Source organism: Bactrocera dorsalis, chromosome 1, assembly GCF_023373825.1.
Source record: "Bactrocera dorsalis isolate Fly_Bdor chromosome 1, ASM2337382v1, whole genome shotgun sequence".
Taxonomy (NCBI): domain Eukaryota; kingdom Metazoa; phylum Arthropoda; class Insecta; order Diptera; family Tephritidae; genus Bactrocera; species Bactrocera dorsalis.
In genome coordinates, this window is record NC_064303.1 from 61,289,512 (window position 1) to 61,311,303 (window position 21,792).

General features: G+C 44.0%; 3 protein-coding genes across 21 annotated transcripts in view; all 3 read left to right on the top strand.

The window, feature by feature from the left end:
- LOC105224078 (voltage-dependent L-type calcium channel subunit beta-2) overlaps window positions 1-21,792 on the top strand; it is a 995,088-nt gene that overhangs the window by 286,297 nt on the left and 686,999 nt on the right. The gene's annotated exons all lie outside the window — the stretch shown is intronic.
- LOC125780351 (uncharacterized) overlaps window positions 1-21,792 on the top strand; it is a 296,278-nt gene that overhangs the window by 123,564 nt on the left and 150,922 nt on the right. The window lies entirely within an intron of this gene.
- The window catches only part of LOC125775455 (uncharacterized), a 59,808-nt gene continuing 52,711 nt past the window's right edge, over window positions 14,696-21,792 (top strand). For both annotated transcript variants that reach the window (XM_049446099.1, XM_049446100.1), the window contains exon 1: window positions 14,696-21,790. In XM_049446099.1, coding sequence (XP_049302056.1) covers window positions 15,762-16,670 — 909 coding nt within the window. In that variant the 5' untranslated portion in view covers window positions 14,696-15,761 and the 3' untranslated portion in view covers window positions 16,671-21,790. The remainder of the gene's footprint in view (window positions 21,791-21,792) is intronic.

Consider the following 21,792-nt stretch of genomic DNA (forward strand, 5'->3'; position numbering starts at 1 on the left):
AGTATTGCGTGGTATATTGCAACCGCCTCTGCCGTGTACACTGATCCATAATTTGGTAGGTGCCCTGCTATTACTGTTTTCCCATCAGCTTGGACCACAGCGAATGACGTGTGGTCCTTCGATTTTGACCCATCAGTGTAGTACATTTTTCATTCGTGCCGAAAAGGAGCTCTGTATTCTTCAAAAAGGCACTGGAATACTATTGGACTTGTGGTTGACTTGGCGTGATTTTTTAAACCGAGAAGGAAAGATGAGTAGCTTAAGTCCCAAGATAGTGAACTGACGGGAGGCAGAAAAGATGGTTTCGAGTCTATTCCTAAAATTTTAGCATATTCCAGCACTCTTTGCAATGTTGGCGTGCGTTTTGGAGTTACATATATTAGCGGCCCATATCGATGTGATAGTGTCATACATAATACTATTTTCGCAGAGAAAGATCTTTGGGACAACCCTCATAGTGGTATATTCAATTCTTTCTTGTAGGGTAGGCATTCCAGCTTCGGCTAAGATGCATTGAATTGGGGATGTTGGAAAGGCACGTATACTCTTTCGAACGGCTGCATGAAATGTCGAAGAGATCAGTTTTATATTACTCTTTGCACCATTTCCGTATATTGGTAAGCCATAGTCAATCTTCGACAATATTATAGCCTTAGTAACATTAATTAAGGTGTTTGGATGGATAAGGCAGTGCTTAGAAGATAGATATTTAATAATATTTAACCTGACAGCTAGGATTTTTTTTTAACCTAAGACAGTGCTCTTTAAAAGTTAAACGTTTGTCGAAAGTAATTCCAAGGAAACATAAGCTAGAAACATTTGATATATAGGGTGATTTTTTAAGAGCTTGATAACTTTTTTTTAAAAAAAAACGCATAAAATTTGCAAAATCTCATCGGTTCTTTATTTGAAACGTTAGATTGGTTCATGACATTTACTTTTTGAAGATAATTTCATTTAAATGTTGACCGCGGCTGCGTCTTAGGTGGTCCATTCGGAAAGTCCAATTTTGGGCAACTTTTTCGAGCATTTCGGCCGGAATAGCCCGAATTTCTTCGGAAATGTTGTCTTCCAAAGCTGGAATAGTTGCTGGCTTATTTCTGTAGACTTTAGACTTGACGTAGCCCCACAAAAAATAGTCTAAAGGCGTTAAATCGCATGATCTTGGTGGCCAACTTACGGGTCCATTTCTTGAGATGAATTGTTGTCCGAAGTTTTCCCTCAAAATGGCCATAGAATCGCGAGCTGTGTGGCATGTAGCGCCATCTTGTTGAAACCACATGTCAACCAAGTTCAGTTCTTCCATTTTTGGCAACAAAAAGTTTGTTAGCATCGAACGATAGCGATCGCCATTCACCGTAACGTTGCGTCCAACAGCATCTTTGAAAAAATACGGTCCAATGATTCCACCAGCGTACAAACCACACCAAACAGTGCATTTTTCGGGATGCATGGGCAGTTCTTGAACGGCTTCTGGTTGCTCTTCACCCCAAATGCGGCAATTTTGCTTATTTACGTAGCCATTCAACCAGAAATGAGCCTCATCGCTGAACAAAACACGCGCGCGAAACACATTTCGAACCGAACACTGATTTTGGTAATAAAATTCAATGATTTGCAAGCGTTGCTCGTTAGTAAGTCTATTCATGATGAAATGTCAAAGCATACTGAGCATCTTTCTCTTTGACACCATGTCTGAAATCCCACGTGATCTGTCAAATACTAATGCATGAAAATCCTAACCTCAAAAAAATCACCCGTTATTAATATTATTACGAACTAAGTTTATATCCGTACATATATGTTTGCGGCAAATATGAAAACATTTGCACTTATTAAGCGACAGAGTCGCTCCAGAACAATTTGACCACTTAGAGATATCAGTTAGTATTTTTAAAAATTTATTTTCAACAGTGTTTAGATTACTTATTTTAGAATAGAGTAAAACGTCATCTGCATAAGAAATGCGGGAAATGTTCTTATGTCTGCTAATTATGTGACTTAATTCATTAAAGGCGATAGCAAAGAGCATTACGGAAAGGGGGGATCCTTGTGGGATTCCATTTTGTTGGTTATGTAAACTGGAAAAAACATTATTTATTTTTACTTTAAATTTACGATTAGTGAGAAAAGACTTGATAAAATGGTATATTTTATTACCAAATTTCCATATTTCTAATTGTCGTAGAACTATGTGAGCTCCGACAAGAACAAAAGCCTTTTCGAAATCTAGACTAAGCGTAGAAATATGATTGCGGGAAGACAACCCATACATATGTGACAAAACTTTCGAAAAGAAGGAGCGCGTCAGAAGTTCCTTATAATTCGTTTTGAAACGATTTTTTCTATTAACTTACTCATGCAACATATAAGTGAAATAGGTCTAAATTTAGAACTTCTGAGGACGGGTTAGTAGACTTTGGTATGAAAACAATTGTAGCGATTTTCCACTTTTGTGGATAAATTCCGCTCGTTAAAATTTGATTGTACAGATTGATTAATAGTGATTTAAGCGGCAGAGGCAAGTTTTTTATCATATCGTATAAAATTCTATCTGCGCCGGGGTTTTCCCTGACAGAGAAGATATTGTGGTTTCGAATTCTTGATAAGTGATCTCTGATTCTATTATTTTAGCTGAGGAGTTAAACTGATTGTAGCTGCGATTCAGAGTATCATATTTTTTATCTATAAGAGCGGAACTAAAGTTCCCGTCGCTAGAATACGTAGACCAAGTGGAGACAAACTGTTCAGCTATCGCCTCGGGATCGAATATTGGGCCAGTTAGGCTATTAACAAAATTTATATTGACTTGGGAAGGTGAGCCAGTTAGCATTTTAATGTCCGACCAAATCTTTTTAGTATTAGAACTGGGATTTATTTCTGTGGTAAGTTTTTCGAAGCACAATCGTTTTGCTTCTTTAGTTTTTTTACGAAAAACAGCATTTGCTTTCTTGTATAAAATCAGGTTGGCTTCTGTTCTGTAACGCTTGTATTTTCTCCAGTTGTGCTGTTTTAAATTTCTTAAGCTCTCCAACTCCTTTGGAACTAGTTTTTTATGAGGTTTAAAAACAGTTTGCGGGATTGAAACGTGCGTTGCAGACCTTAATATTTTGGTGATATTAGCCGTCTCTTTATTGACATTTTGAGATACCGGGATTTGATCGCAGAACAGAATTGTCTTTTGCGTGTATTTAAACCAGTCTACTTTTCCTGTCAAGAACTTTGGTTTAGGAAAGGCCTTTGCAAAGGATGACGATGCAATTTCAGTTACTATTGGGTAGTGGTCACTACCACATAAACTGTCAAGAGTTCGGCTTGGCTAGATGAGTTAGCTCTCCCCTCTATACACCCGACACTGAAAGACCACACGACAACACACCACACTATCGCAATCCACAAATGAAGACACCACACATGCAGACACTCCAGATGAAGACACCACACACTACTACACACGAATATACTACACATGCGGACATCACACCACAACTCTACACTACTCAACCATCGAAAGCGACCGCTCCAGAGGACGACCTTCCCTTTTTTACGTCGACCAGAGCCGAGCGAACGTCTAACCCAGCGTCATTTTTTTACATCTACATTCCGCACGTATTATTGCGTATCTATTTTGAAGTGGCAATGCAGTGAATAAAAAGAAAACAAAAAAACCCCAATTGGGTGTACTTTTTCCTAATTGAATATTGCCGGTGAAATAACCAGTGTCGAGTTACAAGGTGAGTGGTGGCTAAATCGAAGTAAGTAAACATTGGTCCTTTGAAAATCAAACGTTCACATCTGAACAATACAAACAAACGTCATGCGAATTGTGCACAGGGGGACATAAACTTAAATCTTACGAGAAATTTAAGAAATTAAATATAATTGATCGAAACAATTTTGTAAAGTCCAAAAGACTTTGCACAAACTGCTTTTCACATGCACACATGCTTTACAGATTGTGAAAGCAAATTTATTTGCGTTTATTGCCATAAACGACATCATTCGATGTTACACATTACCAATTTTTCCAGCTCACCCCCAAACAGCGCAAACATAAAAAGAGCAACAGGTTTAGTTGCAATAACAAATTTAGAAAACAGCCAAGTAGCACCATGCTGCTCAAAGACGATGAAAACTCAAACGCTACATAGCGAAAACAACAGTAGAGTACTACTACCTACAGCAGTCGTCTCCATCGAACACCGAGGAGAGCTGTTTAAACTCAGGGCCTTAATAGACCAAGGATCACAACGATCATTTATTGCGTCTAGGGCACAAAATTGGCTACAACTGCCTACGAAATTATCCAATTTTGAAATTACGGAAATGGGCGGAAGGGTAGTTCAAAACTGCAATAAAATCTGCCCCATTTCCCTAATTTCCCCCCCAAGTGGATAAGCGCATTCAAGCAGAAGCTATTGTCTTACCGCAATTAACAAACATGCTCCCAAGCTATCATATAAATAGCAAGCATTGGCAAAAGGTTTCACACCTTAAGTTACCAGACCCCAACTGCAACACTCCCGCTCACATAGATCTCCTCTTAGGCAGCGATCTCATACCACAGATAATACTCGAAGGTATTGAGAAAATTACAAAAACACTTCTGGCGCAAAATACCATTTTCGGATGGGTCCTAAGTGGACTAGTTGCGGAACCAGTTGTCACGATGACAACTCAAGTTGAGGAAATTTCCAACGAATACCTCAATTCGCAATTAAGAAAATTTTGGGAGTTAGAAGAACTCATATCATATCATATCATATCATACAAAGTAAATACTACTCGTTTTATTTGCCACATCATGCAGTAGTAAAGCTAGACAAAAAAACCACAAAAGTAAGAGTTGTCTTCAATGCGTCAAATGCGTCAAAATCCACCCCTGAAGATCGGTATTGTGAGGATTTTTATAAAACCACAACTTCTCGATCAGAAGATGGCCGGTACGTCGTACGACTACCACTAAAGCCAGAATTTCCCCGCACGCTCGCCTTAGGTCATTCCCGCACCGCTGCTATTCAACAGTTTTTAAGTATGGAAAAAAACCTACTTAAAAAAGGCGAGCTGAAACCAGAATATGATAGGGTCATAGAAGAATACCTCCTTTTAGATCATATGGAGGAAGTCAGCGCTGGCGAAAAAATCATACAAAGTAAATACTACTCGTTTTATTTGCCACATCATGCAGTAGTAAAGCCAGACAAAAAAACCACAAAGGTAAGAGTTGTCTTCAATGCGTCAAAATCCACTAGCTCGGGGAATTCCCTGAACGATATCCTGTTTACGGGACCCACGCTCCAACCTGATTTAATGCTGCTTATTCTAAACTGGCGTATATTCAAATACGTATTTAACGAGGACGTCGAAAAAATGTATATAGGGTCATAGAAGAATACCTCCTTTTAGATCATATGGAGGAAGTCAGCGCTGGCGAAAAAATCATACAAAGTAAATACTACTCGTTTTATTTGCCACATCATGCAGTAGTAAAGCCAGACAAAAAAACCACAAAGGTAAGAGTTGTCTTCAATGCGTCAAAATCCACTAGCTCGGGGAATTCCCTGAACGATATCCTGTTTACGGGACCCACGCTCCAACCTGTTTTAATGCTGCTTATTCTAAACTGGCGTATATTCAAATACGTCTTCAACGGGGACGTCGAAAAAATGTATAGATAAATAGTCGTACATAAAGACGATCAAGATTTTCAGCGAATTATTTGCCGAAAATCCCCCAATAGTCCACTACGCGACTTCAAGGTAAAAACAGTGACCTTTGGCGTTAACTGTGCCCCATACTTAGCCATTCGAACACTGCACTAATTGGCAGAGAACACCAAGTCAGAATTTTCTCTGGCAACCGAGGAGTTAAAAACGCAAACGTATGTTGACGACATTTTGTCTGGAAGTCACAGTCTTCCACAAGCATACGAATCCTTATCACAGGTTAGAAGAGCCCTCAAAACCGCAGGGTTTCCACTGAAAAAGATTACTGCTAATCATCCCGATATAGTAAAACATATACCGAAAGAAAACTTGTTGGATACTAATTTCCTTAAATTCGAAAAGGAAAGTACAACAAAGACTCTGGGGATTTAATGGAATGCGATATCTGACTAGTTTTCATACACTACCGAGTCAATATCTGCAGTATCCGCCATTACAAGACGCCAAATTCTATCCTCTGTGGCAAAACTTTTCGACCCCGCAGGATGGCTTTCGCCAATTATGATACAAGCTAAAATCCTGATACAAGAATTATGGCTAGATGGGACCGATTGGGACGAACAAGTAAAACCGCTTCGTTTAGAAAAGTGGTCACATTTCGCGAACAATCTAAACGATATCTCACAGATACAAATCCCACGGTGGGTAAACTACTCCCCCGAACACAAAGTCGAATTACACGGCTTCTGTGATGCCTCAGAGAAGGCATACTGTGCCACTTTATATGTGCGCACACAAAGCGATAACGCGAGCACAAACCACTTATTAGTAGCTAAAGCTAAGGTGGAGGATGGAGTCATGTGTAGAAGTTCACGCAAGTGAGGAAAGTTCTCTGACTGCCATTCACTTGGGAGTGGCCAGAAACGATTCTTTTACATGTGACTCAAGCAGCTCACGACTTCCGTTCTTTGACCAAGTATCCTCTGGGTAGCCTAAGAACATCCGTTTGAAGACGAGCTAAAGTGAGAAGGCGAAACATCCCCTGCATAGGGTTGTGCGCTGGGTTTGGGACCCGCCACGTAAAAAAACACCCCCAGTGAATAGTTGTAACCAGCCTCGGATGAGAGACCCCCCTTTTGATGACGACCATGGCAAACGAAATAAAGACTACGAATTGAGGGCATACACCTGGAATATCTGGTCCCTTAACTGGGAAGGTGCCACTGTCCAGCTGGTTGATGTCCTCGTGAAAACAAAGGCTGACATCACCGCCGTCCAAGAAATGCGATGGACGGGACAAGGACAGAGACGAGTAGGTAAGGTTAGGTTAGATGGCTGATCAAGAGATCGAACATGGACCAATAGAAGTAGTCCTTTGTGAAGCCATTGAAAAACGAACTCCCATGTTCGGACTTAGAAATCGGCAAACCGTTTAGTCTCCAATACAAATTTGCAGAGGCGCTTAATTTCTATACCCGCCAGGTCGGCGGGTAGTCTGAAGCTATGTGCCCCCAAGTATCTAAGTCTTGACCTCCCAAAAGCAGGGCAGCCAAGAAGGAAGTGCTGGCTAGTTTCTACTGCATCTTCTTCCAAGCAGCTTCTGCATGCGGCGACCGGTAAGATTCCCAGTCTAACAGCATGAATGCCAATAGGGCAGTAGCCCGTCAGGAGCCCCATCATTACTGAGAGTCTAGCCTTACTAAGGGCAAAGAGATCACCAGATCTTCTGCGATCTATCTAGGGCCAAAAGGACTTTGCGACCGCGCAGGTACCAATGCTGGACCATCGCTGACCGAACAGCCGCGAGGCCCAGCCATCCAGTAGTAGAGAACAGGAGGATGCAGAAGCACCTACCCGTTCCCATTCTACCGATAGCGATTCTAGGGTGCCTTTCCTAGCCAGCTCATCAGCCTTGCAGTTACCCACGATTCCGCTATGGCCCGGCACCCACACAAGTCTAATAATAAAAGCTCTCGCCGCCAGAGACAGTGACGCCAGACACTCCTCGACCAACCTAGAACGCACTGTGAATGCATTCAAGGCTAGAATCGCCGCTCGGCTATCAGAGTGAATGGTCACTTCCCTGAAGGTAGACACTCTTTTGAGCAGCATATCGGCTGCTACCTTGATGGCTGCAACCTCAGCCTGGAAAACGCTACAATAGTCGGAAAGTCTGAAGCTGGATTTTATGGAGAGCTCCCGACAGTAGACCCCTCCACCAACCTTCCCCCCAAGCTTCGACCCATCCGTAAAGAAGCTTACTGCCCCTCTCCTCCAGCGACTTCTTCCCTGCCAAACCTCCCTCGTCGGTATATGTGCAGAGAAGGAGCCACCGGAGTTCGATATGGCGACTCCTTGATCCAGATGATCCGGTATGCAGTCAAAGCTTGTGAGGATGTCCGAGTGCTCAGATGCACGCTCCTTTAGGAACCCAGACCCCCGGAGCCTAATAGCCACTTTTGCGGCCATACACCTTCCGGCAATATCTACCGGCGTTATGTTCAGAATTGCATTAAGTGCGATGGTTGGGGTTGACCTTAATGCACCGCACATGCTGATGAGCGCAGCTCGTTGAACACTTTCAAGTTTCTTAGCAAGTGTAGTCTTCTGCAAAGCCCTCCACCACATGAAGACTCCATAGAACAGTATGGGCTTAACTATGGTAGAGCCAGAGTACCACCTTCGGTGAGAGGCCCCACCTCTTGCCAATAGCTCCTCTACAGCAATATAAGGCAATCGATGCCTTTTTGGCTCTCTCCTCGATATTCGGCTTCCATGAAAGCTTCTTATCTAGGATGAGCCCTAAGTACTTCACTGTATCCGCCGGTTGCAAGCGGATACCTCCCAATAGCGGTAACGGCGCCTCTGGGATCTTGTACCTTCTACTAAATAAAACCATTTCTGTTTTATTAGGATTGATGCCAAGTCCACTTTCGACTGCCCATTTTGTTACAACGCTGAGATATCCCTGCGTCAATTCATACACGGTGCTTAGAAACTTTCCTTTCACCATAAGTGCTACATCGTCTGCATAGGCAATCACCTTACAGCCAAGATCCTCTAGCTTTTTGAGAAGGTCGTTAACGACTAGGATCCATAGAAGAGGAGAAATAACCCCTCCTTGAGGGGTTCCCCTGCTAACACTCCGCCGCGCGCTTGCGCTGCCCCATTCTGATTCGACCACTCTGTCGCACAGGAGACTGAAAATGAGGTGCTTGAGGTTCGATTCAACCCCAAGATCGTCTAGTGCAGCAACGACTGCCTCTGGCAGGACATTGTTGAAAGCTCCCTCAATATCAAGGAAGGTCCCAACCGCGAAGTCCTTTCCCTTAATTGCTTCCTCAAGCCACGACACGATAGTGTGTAAGGCAGTGTCCACTGACCTTCCTTTACGATACGCATGTTGCGCTCCTGATAGATAGTCCCTCGGAATACGTCCCCTTAGATACCAGTCCATCAGCCTCTCCAAAGGTTTTAGTAAAAACGAGGAGAGACTGATGGGCCTGAAATCCTTTGCCGTGACGTGGGAGCCCCTGCCAGCCTTCGGGATGAATGTAACCCTGACTCGTCTCCAGGCCCCCGGGATGTAACCTAATCTGATGCAGTTCGCATAGATCGGTGCCAACCAGCCGCACGATACCTTAGCAGCATGCTGCAGCTGCGCTGGTATGATGCCGTCCGGTCCCGGGGACTTGAACGGTTTGAACGAATTTATCGCCCAAGTCAAGTGACGCTCATCCAGAAGGTCGACAAAGGCCGTGCGATCAGCATTCTACGCTCCGAGAGATACCTCCGTAGAGGACGTGTTACTAGGGAAGTGCGCTTCAAGGAGCATCTGTAGTGTCTCTTCACTACTCAGCGCCCATTTCCCATTTACATCCTTAAGGTACCCCAGGGACACAGGGTTTTTCGCGAGAATTCGCCTGAATTTAGAGGACTCGTGAAAGCCCTCCACTTTTTCGCAGAATCTCTTCCACGAGATCCTCTTAGCCCTTCTTAGCTCGGACTTGTATATTGAAAGTCCTATTTTATACAGGACCCAATCATCGGGTAGCCCACTCCTACGGGCCTTGTTGAATAAGCGTCTACAGGACGCCCTAATTTCCGAGAGCTCCGAAGTCCACCATTGAGGTTTACCTCTGCCCTTCGGTGTTTTCAATGGACAGGAGCTCTCCAGTGCAGTGATGCACGCCGAGCTGAAAGCCACGACCCACCCATCCACCACATCGGCGGTGGCCAGCGTGTCCACCCCCGGGGGGGGGGGGGCAGCGTGGAAGAGTTTGCCGAAGCCTTCTGCTGTAACCTTTCCAGTCCGTGTTTCGAGGATTTCTGAACGATTTCCTAGGAGGACCTTCTCCGTCAAGACTAAACCCGATATATCTATGATCCGAAAAGGAGTGGTCATCGAGAACCCTCCAGCTCGAGATCAGCGGGGCAATCCTCTGTGAGGCTAGGGTGAGATCGAAAACCTCCTCCCTGCCTGCGGTCACAAAGGTAGGAGAATTTCCCCTATTGCAGATGCAAAGATTTTCGCTAACAAGAAAATCAAAAAGCGACTCACCTCTAGTGTTGGTATCCGAGCTCCCCCAGATCGAGTGTCGCGAGTTGGCGTCCGAGCCGATGATGACATCAGCACCATTCCTGGACGCTTCATCCAAGGTCCTCCTTAGTAATGCGGGAGGTGGCCCCACCTCATCTTCGTGAGACATATATGCAGCGACTAGCCAGATATTCCCGGTGTCGCACTCTAGCTTTGGTGTAACTACGTCAGCGTTGCTGAAATTAGGTAAAAGAAATACCGTTAGTTCGTTTCTGACCAGCATACAGGCTCTATTTCTACCTGCATCCTTGGCCGCCAGCAGCTTGTGGCTCTTCGTCCTTAGTCCAGATATTCCGTTGCTAGTTAGCCACGGTTCCTGGATCAGGACCACATCGGCTTCGTCTTGCTCCAGACGAAGCAGTAGATTGGCGGAAGCCGCCTTTGCATGATGGAGGTTAATCTGGAGGAATCTCATCCTTCAGACTATCCTCTAGAAGCGCCAGTTCAGCGCTCAGGTCTTGATCGACCCTCACCTCCTCAAACAATTGTTCGAGGCTGAAAACGGAGTCGCCGATCGACGATCCGCCTCCAGTACTCGCCACGTCCGAGAGTCTTGGGTCGTTTTCCGTGGTCGCTTGACCATCGCTAACGCCTTCTCCCTTCTCCCCCACATCTGCGGCTTGAGCGCCATCAGCCCTGGCATCCGTTGGGAGTACCTTCAGTACCACCATTTCGAACCCATAGCTGATGGCTCCCTTGGTTCTGCTGAGAGGACCGATGTGGGGTTGCAGTACCTGAGGATTTCCTCTATCTCCTTCGCAGTGGACGGTTCGGCCGGCAACCAGACGCGAGCCCTAGGGCGAAGAGGAAGATCCTCTTTGTCCACAGCCTCCAGTCTGGCCCCCTTCCAAACCTCCCCCACCAGAGAGACTGCCTTCTTGTATAGTCAGCTTGTGCAGCCCATGATGCCAGCCGGCACTAACGCATTTTTGGGGTGGCCCATGGTTTTCCTTGACCACCCTAAGGAAGACTGAAGAGATAGCCGCCGCTACTCTCTTCCACTCTTCATGGAAGATAGCCCCGTCCTCCCTGCTGCGGTTGAGAACGCCAAGTATCCTAGCACCAGCACCTTTAGCAATCTCGCTGAAGGTTGGCGCCGCCCCCGTTCTCGGTTTTTTGCCAAGAGAGGTTTCTCCATCGGTCTCGCTCTCGCTTAACACCCTCTTGGCCCACTCCAGCGTGTTAGCATGCTGCTCAGATACGTGACCAGCATGCTCACCACCGTAGCGTTCCACTATTTTTGCCGCTAATCGACGGTCCGACTTCAGCTTCCTAGCTAAAGCCTCTTTGCTAATGCCCCCTGTGGACCCCTTCATAATTCTAGCAGAAGTTCCTCTGCTAGTGCTGGCGATTCCGCCGCGTAAGAAGGCTCCACCCTTCCCTACCTGTTTTGCCGGCGGGTTGGCGCCGGCTTCCCTCATCCTACCGCCTGATGCGGAGACTCCTGTCAGGGTCTTAGTCCTGCTACTACGTGGCGACGATTTCGTCGTTCCGGGAGCAGCAGCCCCCCCTGGGACAGATCCGGGTGTCGATTTCGACGCCCCTTCACCTCCCTTCGTCACCTTTTCGTCCGTGTTTTTTGGTGTTGTGTCTATGCTATAAGGGTCCCCACTCAGAGCCGCTATCCGACCCCCGGAGAGGTAGTCGCCTTTTATGGTCCCAAGGTTGTCTCAGTGATGAGGCCAAGGCGAGGGTTGACGTACGCCCTTATGAGGCAATACGTTCAGAGCCGACCAGTGTAAAGAAGGAGTCGTCTCAACTTTCACCTACCACGCCAACTTAATGACGACGGGGGGGGAACGTACTCTGAGGCCTGCCAAGGTTTTAACGGGACGGAGACAGTTTCGACATTAGCCCGACAGCCATTTCTGATGGGTGTCACCCCATCATACTCAGGTGCCAGAATGCCGTCACCACCAGCCCAGGGTTCTAACAGATCCAGATAAGTTTCCTATACTAAAAACCAGTACGATGCCAAAAAAAAAAAAGTCGTCAAAGGAGTTGTAAGGCCGTGAAGGCCGCAGGCCATTTGGCGTTACCCAGGATGCACCAGCGTGGAGGCGACCTGCACTACATCCCACAGAGACGAGTAGGTCCTTGTGACATTTATTACAGTGGCCATATAAAGGAGCGCAAGTTTGGTGTTGGATTCGTGGTGGGAGAGAGTCTCCGTCGCCGAGTACTATCATTCACTCCGGAGAATGAACGTCTAGCCACAATCCGCATCAAAGCGAGGTTCTTCAACATATCGCTGATTTGCGCCCACGCCCCGACGGAAGAGAAGGACGATGTGACCAAAGATGCTTTTTATGAGTGCTTGGAGCGCACTTATGAGATATGCTCCGCCACGATGTCAAAATCGTGCTTGGTGACTTCAACGCCAGGGTGAGCAAAGAAGGTATCTTTTGCACTACGGTCGGTAAATTCAGCCTCCACGAGGATACATCCCCAAATGGGTTGAGGCTGATCGACTTCGCCGGGGCCCGAAATATGGTTATCTGTAGTACTAGATTCCAGCATAAGAAGATACATCAAGCTACCTGGCTGTCTCCGGATCGAAAAACCACCAACCAGATCGATCATGTTGTGATAGACGGAAGACACGTCTCCAGTGTTTTAGATGTGCGTGCGCACCGAGGTCCTAACATCGACTCGGACCACTATCTTGTTGCAGCCAAGATTCGCACCCGCCCCTGTGCAGCAAAACACGCACGCCAACAAACACAAGGAAGGTTCGACGTCGAGAAGCTGCAATCACAACATACAGCCGAACGATTCTCTACTCGGCTTGCACTCCTGCTCTCTGAGAGCACTCGTCAACAACTCGGTATAAGGGAACTGTGGGACGGCATTTCAAACTCCTTACGTACAGCTGCAACCGAAACCATTGGTTTTCGGAAAGTGCACAAGAACAGCTGGTACGACGAGGAGTGCCGTGTCAGAGCGGAGAGAAAACAGGCTGCCTACCTCGCAACGTTACGATCGACCACAACACGTGCGGGATGGGATACATACCGAGAGTTGAAGAGGGAAGCGAAACGCATTTGCAGACAGAAGAAGAAAGAGGCCGAAATGCGTGAGTACGAACAGCTTGATAAGCTGGCCGACAGGGGTAATGCTCGAAAATTCTACGAAAAAATGCGGCGAATTACAGAAGGTTTCAAGACCGGAGCACACTCCTGTAGAACCCCCAAAGGTGATCTAGCCACCGATGCCCAGAGCATACTTAGATTATGGAGGGAACACTTATCCAGCCTGCTGAATGGCAGTGAACACATAGCACCAGGAGAAGGCGAACCCGATTCCCCAATCGATGACGATGGAGCAGACGTTCCATTGCCCGGCCATGACGAAGTTCGAATAGCAGTTGCCCGCCTGAAGAACAACAAAGCGGCAGGGGCCGACGGATTGCCGGCCGAGCTATTCAAACACGGCGACGAAGAACTGATAAGGAGCATGCATCAGCTTCTTTGCAAAATATTGCACGAAAAGGACCTGCCTTTATGCCGCGATGTCTGAATTTGGTATCCCCGCAAAACTAATACGGCTGTGTAAACTGACGTTGAGCAACACGAAAAGCTCCGTCAGGATCGGGAAGGACCTCTCCGAGCCGTTCGATACCAAACGAGGTTTCAGACAAGGCGATTCCCTATCGTGCGACTTTTTCAATCTGCTGCTGGAGAAAATTATTAGAGCTGCAGAACTGAATCGAGCAGGTACAATCTTTTATAAGAGTGTACAGCTGCTGGCGTATGCCGATGATATTGATATCATCGATCTCAACACCCGCGCCGTTAGTTCTGCTTTCTCCAGACTGGACAAGAAAACAAAAGAAATGGGTCTGGCAGTGAACGAGGGCAAGACGAAATATCTCCTGTCATCAAACACATAGTCGTCGCACTCGCGACTTTGCACTCACGTCACTGTTGACAGTCATAACTTTGAAGTTGTAGATAATTTCGTCTATCTTGGAACCAGCTTAAACACCACCAACAATGTCAGCCTAGAAATCCAACGCAGGATAACTCTTGCCAACAGGTGCTACTTCGGACTAAGTAGGCAATTGAGAAGCAAAGTCCTCTCTCGACAAACAAAAACCAAACTCTATAAGTCACTCATAATTCCCGTCCTGCTATATGGTGCAGAGGCCTGGACGATGTCATCAACAGATGAGTCGACGTTACGAGTTTTCGAGAGAAAGGTCCTGCGAAAGATTTATGGTCCTTTGCGCGTTGGCCACGGCGAATATCGCATTCGATGGAACGATGAGCTGTACGAGATATACGACGACATTGACATAGTTCAGCGAATTAAAAGACAGCGGCTACGCTGGCTAGGTCATGTTGTCCGGATGGACGAAAACACTCCAGCTCTGAAAGTATTCGACGCAGTACCCGCCGAGGGAAGCAGAGAAGAGGAAGACCTCCACTCCGTTGGAAGGACCAAGTGGAGAAGGACCTGGCTTCGCTTGGAATATCCAATTGGCGCCACGTTGCGAAAAGAAGAAACGACTGGCGTGCGGTTGTTAACTCGGCATAAGCGGTGTCTACGCCAATTAAGAAGAAGAAGCTAAGGTGGCTCCTCTAAAAAGGCTAAGTCTACCTCGACTTGAGCTCTGTGGCGCCCTACTACTCGCAAAATTGGTTTCCTTGGTGCAGACCCACTTAAACATGAAGAAATACAGATTGCATCTCTGGTCCGATTCTGAAATCATTCTAGCCTGGTTGGAAAAACCACCACACGCATGGAAAACGTACATTTCTAATCGTACGTCACAAATACTTGACCTGGTGGGGTCAGCCACTTGGCGACACGTAGCCAGTGCTGACAATCCTGCCGATTTAGTACAAGAGGGTGCAAGCCGCTGCACCTTGCCACCACCACCCTCTGGTGGAATGGCCCCCGATGGTTAACAGAATCTCCGATTCTTGGCCAAAATCACCCATGCGCAATATAATTGCCCCAGAAAGTCGAAAAATCGACTGCTTTCACGCAACATTGGATGATAGTGACATCCTTGAGCGATTTTCATCGTTCCCTCGCGCCCTCCGAGATATCGCCTACATGCTAAAGTTCATAGAGCGACTCAAAAATAAAATTAAGGGAATTCACCCATACTGTAGCCAATGCGATACATTGACGCACCTAGAACTCCAAAAGGCAAAGGTCGCACTAATCGCATCCACTCAAATGCGCTACTTCAGCCGCGACATCTCACTATTAAGAGAATCAAAACCCATTGATAAAAGGAGTTCAGTCTTGGTTCTTAACCCATTCTTGGACACGAAAGGTCTGCTTCGTGCGAATGGTCGGCTTGCTAACTCAAGCCTGACGTACAACGAACGCCACCCTCTAATTATAGCAGAGAAATCCCAACTTGCTACATTACTCCTCAATTATATCCACTTACTCATGCTTCACGCTGAACATCGCCTAATGCAGCATATAGTCCGTCAAGAGTTCTATATTCCCAGTCTTAAGCCCCAAATAAAGAAATGCATTTTCATAAGGTCCTAATGAAAGGCTATGTGGCTGTTTTTGTCTGTTTTACGACAAAAGCAGTGCACCTAGAGCTGTGTACGAATCTGACAAAGGAGGCTTTTCTCGCGGCATTCGCTCGCTTCGTCGGACGACGCGGCTTCCCATCAAAACTCATGAGCGATAATGGTAAAACCTTCATTGGAGCCCAAAGAGCCACTGAAAAGGAGTTTGTGGATTTTATCAAACAAGTCTCACCAGAGATTGTACAAAGGTATACTCCCCAAGGTATTAACTGGCAATTTATCACCCCGAGCGCTCCTCATATGGGTGGTTTATGGGAATCAGCAGTAAAAACCTTTAAATCACATTTCAAAAAAGGAGCTGGAAACTACAAATTTAATTATGAACTGTTCACCACACTGTTAGTGCGAATTGAAGCCGTTCTCAATTCACGGCCACTCACAACCCTCTCGCAAGATCCCTCTGACTTCACAGCCCTAACACCAGGGCATTTTCTCAAAGGAGCACCCATTCTGGCCACACCTGAGCTAGGCGTCGGGTCGCTATCCTTATTAAATCAATGGGAGAGAATCAAAATTCTCCATCACGATTTCAGCCGCCGATGGAAGGAAGAATATATAAAGGACCTTGATAAAAGGTACAGGTTGAAGAGTCCAGAAAAGGCGCCAAAGCTTGGAGATTGTGTCATCATCCATGATGACTGTCTACCCCCCACCGAATGGCGGCTTGGCCGCATAGAAAAATTACACTACGGTTCCGACGGTCATGTACGAGTCGTTGATCTGCGCACTCAAAGCGGTATATTAACAAGACCGCTCGTGAAACTATGTTTTCTATCACACATTGACGAAACCGCAAATAACGAAAAAACCGCTGATACTACCGTAACGCCAATAAAATAACTAAAAACGCGACGTAATAAACCCGCAATTAAAAAACTCGTTTAAACTAAATCGAAACCTAATGCAATGGTCGATCTACGTGGCGACGCTTTCATGCCACAAAACGTGGCACAATCGCCATATACATTTTAATGACACCCATTTATAACCATATTACTCCTCCCACACAGATTACAATGGATGTGGATATGCCAGCAGTGCCACCGCCAACGGTGAGGTCAGCCATAACCGTGCCACGGCCTGGGGCAACTCCAGCGCCTCGAACTCCAGCGGCAACCGCCACTGCTATCGCTCATCGTAGTAGCACACGACCACTTCCACCGTCCTCAGCACCCGTAGGAGAACCTCAGCGCAGCCGATGTCCCCTATGTCGGCGCCCACACCGGCTACAACATTGTAGCATCTTCCGCAGCATGCAGCCCATGCAACGGCAGAAGGTTGCTCAAGCTCACGAGCACTGCCTGAATTGCTTAGCAACGGTACACACCACCCAGGAGTGTACATCCATCACCCTATGCCAACTGTGCAATAGGCCGCACCATACCGTGCTGCATCGCACCCCCAAAAAGGGCCGGTCGCCCGGCAGCTTGCCCCTCCATCGTCCAGAACAAGGCGAAATGAAGCATCCCCGCGGCGCCAGCAGCATCGTTCATCATACCGCCGCTCCACTGGCCTTAGCAGCGTTGTAGCCACGCTGCAGCAATTACAGCGTCTGCTAGGCTAATATTCGCCTATGGGGGCCGGGATGTCTAGATGAGTTAGCTCTCCCCTCTATACACCCGACACTGAACGACCACACGACAACACACCACACTAACGCGATCCACAAATGAAGACACCACACATGCAGACACTCCAGATGAAGACACCACACACTACTACACACGAATATACTACACATGCGGACATCACACCACAACTCTACACTACTCAACCATCAAAAGCGACCGCTCCAGAGGACGACCTTCCCTCTTTTACGTCGACCAGAGCCGAGCGAACGTCTAACGCAGCGTCATTTTTTTACATCTACATTCCGCACGTATTATTGCGTATCTATTTTGAAGAGGCAGTGCAGTGAATAAAAAGAAAACAAAAAAACCCCAATTGCGCATTTTTTTTCCTAATTGAATATTGCCGGTGAAATAACCAGTGTTGAGTTACAAGGTGAGTGGTGTTCTAAATCGTAGTAAGTAAACACGGCTATTCACTTTTGTAGCTATATTGGTAGAGCAAATAGATAGGTCGACATGCGTAAAAGAATTATGAATTGAAAAATGAGTCGGGGCACCATCGTTCAATTAATCCTCTTTGGTTAGTTCGGGGGGAGCCCCATAATGGGGACCACGAATTCATATCTCCAACCAGAATTACGGGCTTGGGTACTGAGGAGAGAATTTGCCGAAGTTCGGCAAGCGTGAAATTTTGTTGTGGGGGAATCTACAAGCAAATAACCGTAAATTTAAATTCTATGGATATCTGAATGGCTAAAGAAGCTATATTTGAATGGATTTCGAGACATTTATGTGGAAAGTCTTTTCTTAATAAAACCGCAATACCTTGTTTGTTTGTTAAATTCTGAGGTAAATTTAAGAAGTAGCTAACATACCTATTTGGTACCAAAGTGTCTTTATTTACAGCAAGATGAGTTTCTTGTAAGGTAATGAAGTGTGGGGAGATTTCTTTAATGAGAATTTCAAGTTCAGTGTAGTTGTTGAAGAATCCCTTTATGTTCCATTGAAGTATATTGAACATAGAGCAAATAGAACAAAGAAAAATGTGTTAAATTTCTTCATCTTCGAAAGTTGGCATAGTCTGATCATGGTCTGGGTGACTGTACTGTTGAGTAATTGATGGGTTGGATTGTGAGTTGTTGATAAAAGCATTTGAAGTGTGGTGAGATTGTAGTTCGCTGATAAATGAATAAGCGGGGTTAGTTGTTTGAGGTGTGGATTTAATAGAAAAGCTGTTAGGAGTGCTGTGGGAGGAAGAATTGGTAGAAGCAAATGGGAGAGATTGAGAGTTTACTGGATTTATTGTGTTACTTTTTCCTGGAGCATAATTTAGTTTTATAGCGTAAGAAGAGGTTGATGGAGTGTTAAATCGTTGTTGGCGTTTAGAGTAAGATATGTTTGAGCAGTGTTATTGCTCTTTACAGTGTCGGTGTGAGAGACTTCGGAAGAAGTTTTATTTGATTCGGAAGGTTTATGAATGGAATGTGCTGTAGGAAGTTTTGAGTTGTTGTATTTTGTTGATTCGTTTTGTTTTACTTTTTCTGCAAAAGAAGTTGGAAGGCTGGGCACTTGTGCTTTATGTAATTTAATAGCCTCACGCTTCGTACATTTGTTCTCAGTTTTAATTTTTAGAATTTCTTTTGTTTGGATGTACTTTGGACAAGTATTTGAGTATGATGGGTGTTCACCAGCGCAATTAGCGCATAAGGTGCGTAAACATTGTACTGAGCCGTGAGGAGAGAAATTACAGGTTTCACATGCAGGTTTGTTGTTACACCTTTTAATGGTATGCCATAAGAGTTGACATGATTTACATCTCATTGGATTTGGAAAATATGGTCTTACACGGGCTGAGCGCCACAAAAACCTCCACTTTACTAGGTAATTCATATAAATCGAAAGTAAGAGGGGTAACTCCTGTGTGAACTAAGGTATTGTCCACCTTTTTTTTGAATTTATACACTCCTACTACACCTTGCTCTTTCATGTTTTCAATGATTTCATCTTCAGGGACATGGTGCAAGTATTGTAACTTTGGAAAAGTTAAGGTTGTCTTGATAGCTTACTATCACTTCACAGATTCCATTCAATCGCTTTGTACTTAAAAACTTGTGTGCTATTGTTGGATTTTTTCTAACAACAACAAATTACCATCCCGTAGCTCAGAAATGGAAATTATTTCTTTGCTTATAGCTTTCAATGCTTTATGCACTGCAAAACACGAGTATTTCGATATTGGTTTTATTGAATCACTTGCTGAAATAGTAAGGAATTTTGGATTGTTCTGTTTAGTTTTAGGTAGTTCGGGAAAAATTAGGGGTTTATATACTGTTTTTTTACGTTTGGCTTGGGGACATTCAGCTAACAAAGCGAACCTATTGTCCCCCAAATTTGGTGGCCCTGGGGCCATTGGAAATAATTAAAGCACAGGCACTTGTCTTGACGTTAGCACGTGTGTTGTTACAACAAGAATAATGCTTAGCGGGAAGCAGAAAATTGATGAGCACCAGAGAGAGAATAGTCAGAAAACACGTCCATTCGCGATGAGTATCAGTCGGAGACTGGAATAGATTTTTAACTTTGCATACTTTCGGCAATTGTACTGAGGCGAATTTTTATCTCTTTTTTAATTTCTTTATTTATTGAATATGTACATATTTGAAAATTTTCTTTATTTAATTGGCTAATTCTTATAAAAATCATTTTCGAGAAAAATTTTTGTGGGCAACTAATTTACACTATGGGGCCAAACAAATAAAAATGGCCCTAATATCCTAACTTCATAAACAAATTGCACATGTGATCATATTTCTGTTATATTTGGTGGTGCTTTTTTATTTAGTGTGTATAAATATGTATATGTATATAACCAGTGCAATTAGTTCAGTAGTAGGCAAATACTTGCTCTTAAGTTCTCAAAATTTATATTTTTTTTTAATTTTGATTCGTATATCTTTTATAATTTCAGTAGTAAGCGTTAAAATTGTATTTGTTTTAATTTCCAACTGATACAGCAACATTTTAACCCATCGATTCTGTACTGTGATATAGTCACAAGTCTCTAAAATTGAGATTTTGAATTAGGGAGAATTTTCGTGAATTGAGACGATTTTGCAAATTAGTACGTGACGGTCACAAAAATCTCTCAATTTGAAGCGAACAGATCTAATCAGAGATGTATTTACAAATGAATGCAAATAAAAATGACGATAACAAATATTAAATTTTCTATAACATAGTCAAAAAGCATAATTACCAATTAAAATGAATATAAGTCTTGATTTTGCTTCAGAATTTATACGAAATATATATGAAATTAATTTATTTTTAACTTTATCGTGTTAGAGTTGCTGCTAACTTTCAGGTCACAAATTTGGGGCAATATTTACTGTTTACGCACTGCCTAGACAATGAACCTAAAAATCTTAAACACAGTAATTTGAAAAACCTTAAAGAATGTGAACTTAAAACCGTTTTGCTATCCAAACATAGAACTCGTAACCGACTCGGACTCGTTAGTCTACTGATAAATTTTTTAAAATAAAATGATCGTAAAATCCGTTGTTTACTTCAAACAAGCAGGCAGAACCGGTCTAAACCGGATAAATTCCTGATCGTATGAAAATTAGAGATAATGGAATATAATGAAATTTTATGTATTGTAAAATTTAAAGCCGCAGGTTACAGAATATCTGCGAGTGATAGAAAAATTCTGTTTTCAGATTTGACTTCAGGGTATCAAACTGCATTAGAAACACCTAAGAATTTTCATGACACAAATTATGTGTCTACCAGTGTAATTATTGCTTTGTGTTTATATTTTTAAACATATTGTTGAGTGCATTGATACAAACGGTAATACCATGTTCAGACCGACACTTAATCACACGATTTTGGCTGTTGAGTGGTTTATCCTACTAGTCCTATAATGAAATGAAAATGAAAACAATAAATTTTTTTTTAAAGCAATGAAACTAATTTCACTTGAAAATCGACTTAACAAATGAAAAAATGCGTACATTATTTCCATTATATGGAGAATATTTAAAAGAAGACGGCTTTTATTTCAAAATACTAAATGTCAATCTTTTGTTTTGATAAATATTAAGCGAGGTGATTTCTTGCTTGACAAAAACAGCTGTTTTTTTCACCTTTCCAACGTGCTGATTAGTGAATGTAATTAAATGTAATCTAATCCCTTTAAATTTTCGGTCTGAACATGGTATAAGTCTTAAATTGTTCATGTTGTAATGTAATTTTCTTTTTTTTTAGCGAGCCGTCGGTGTTTCATATCGTTTACAATTAAAATTAAATTATTTATTTATTAGTGTTGAACAGTTAAAGTCAAATACATCATACATGTACATATGCATGTTTATATTAAAAAAAGT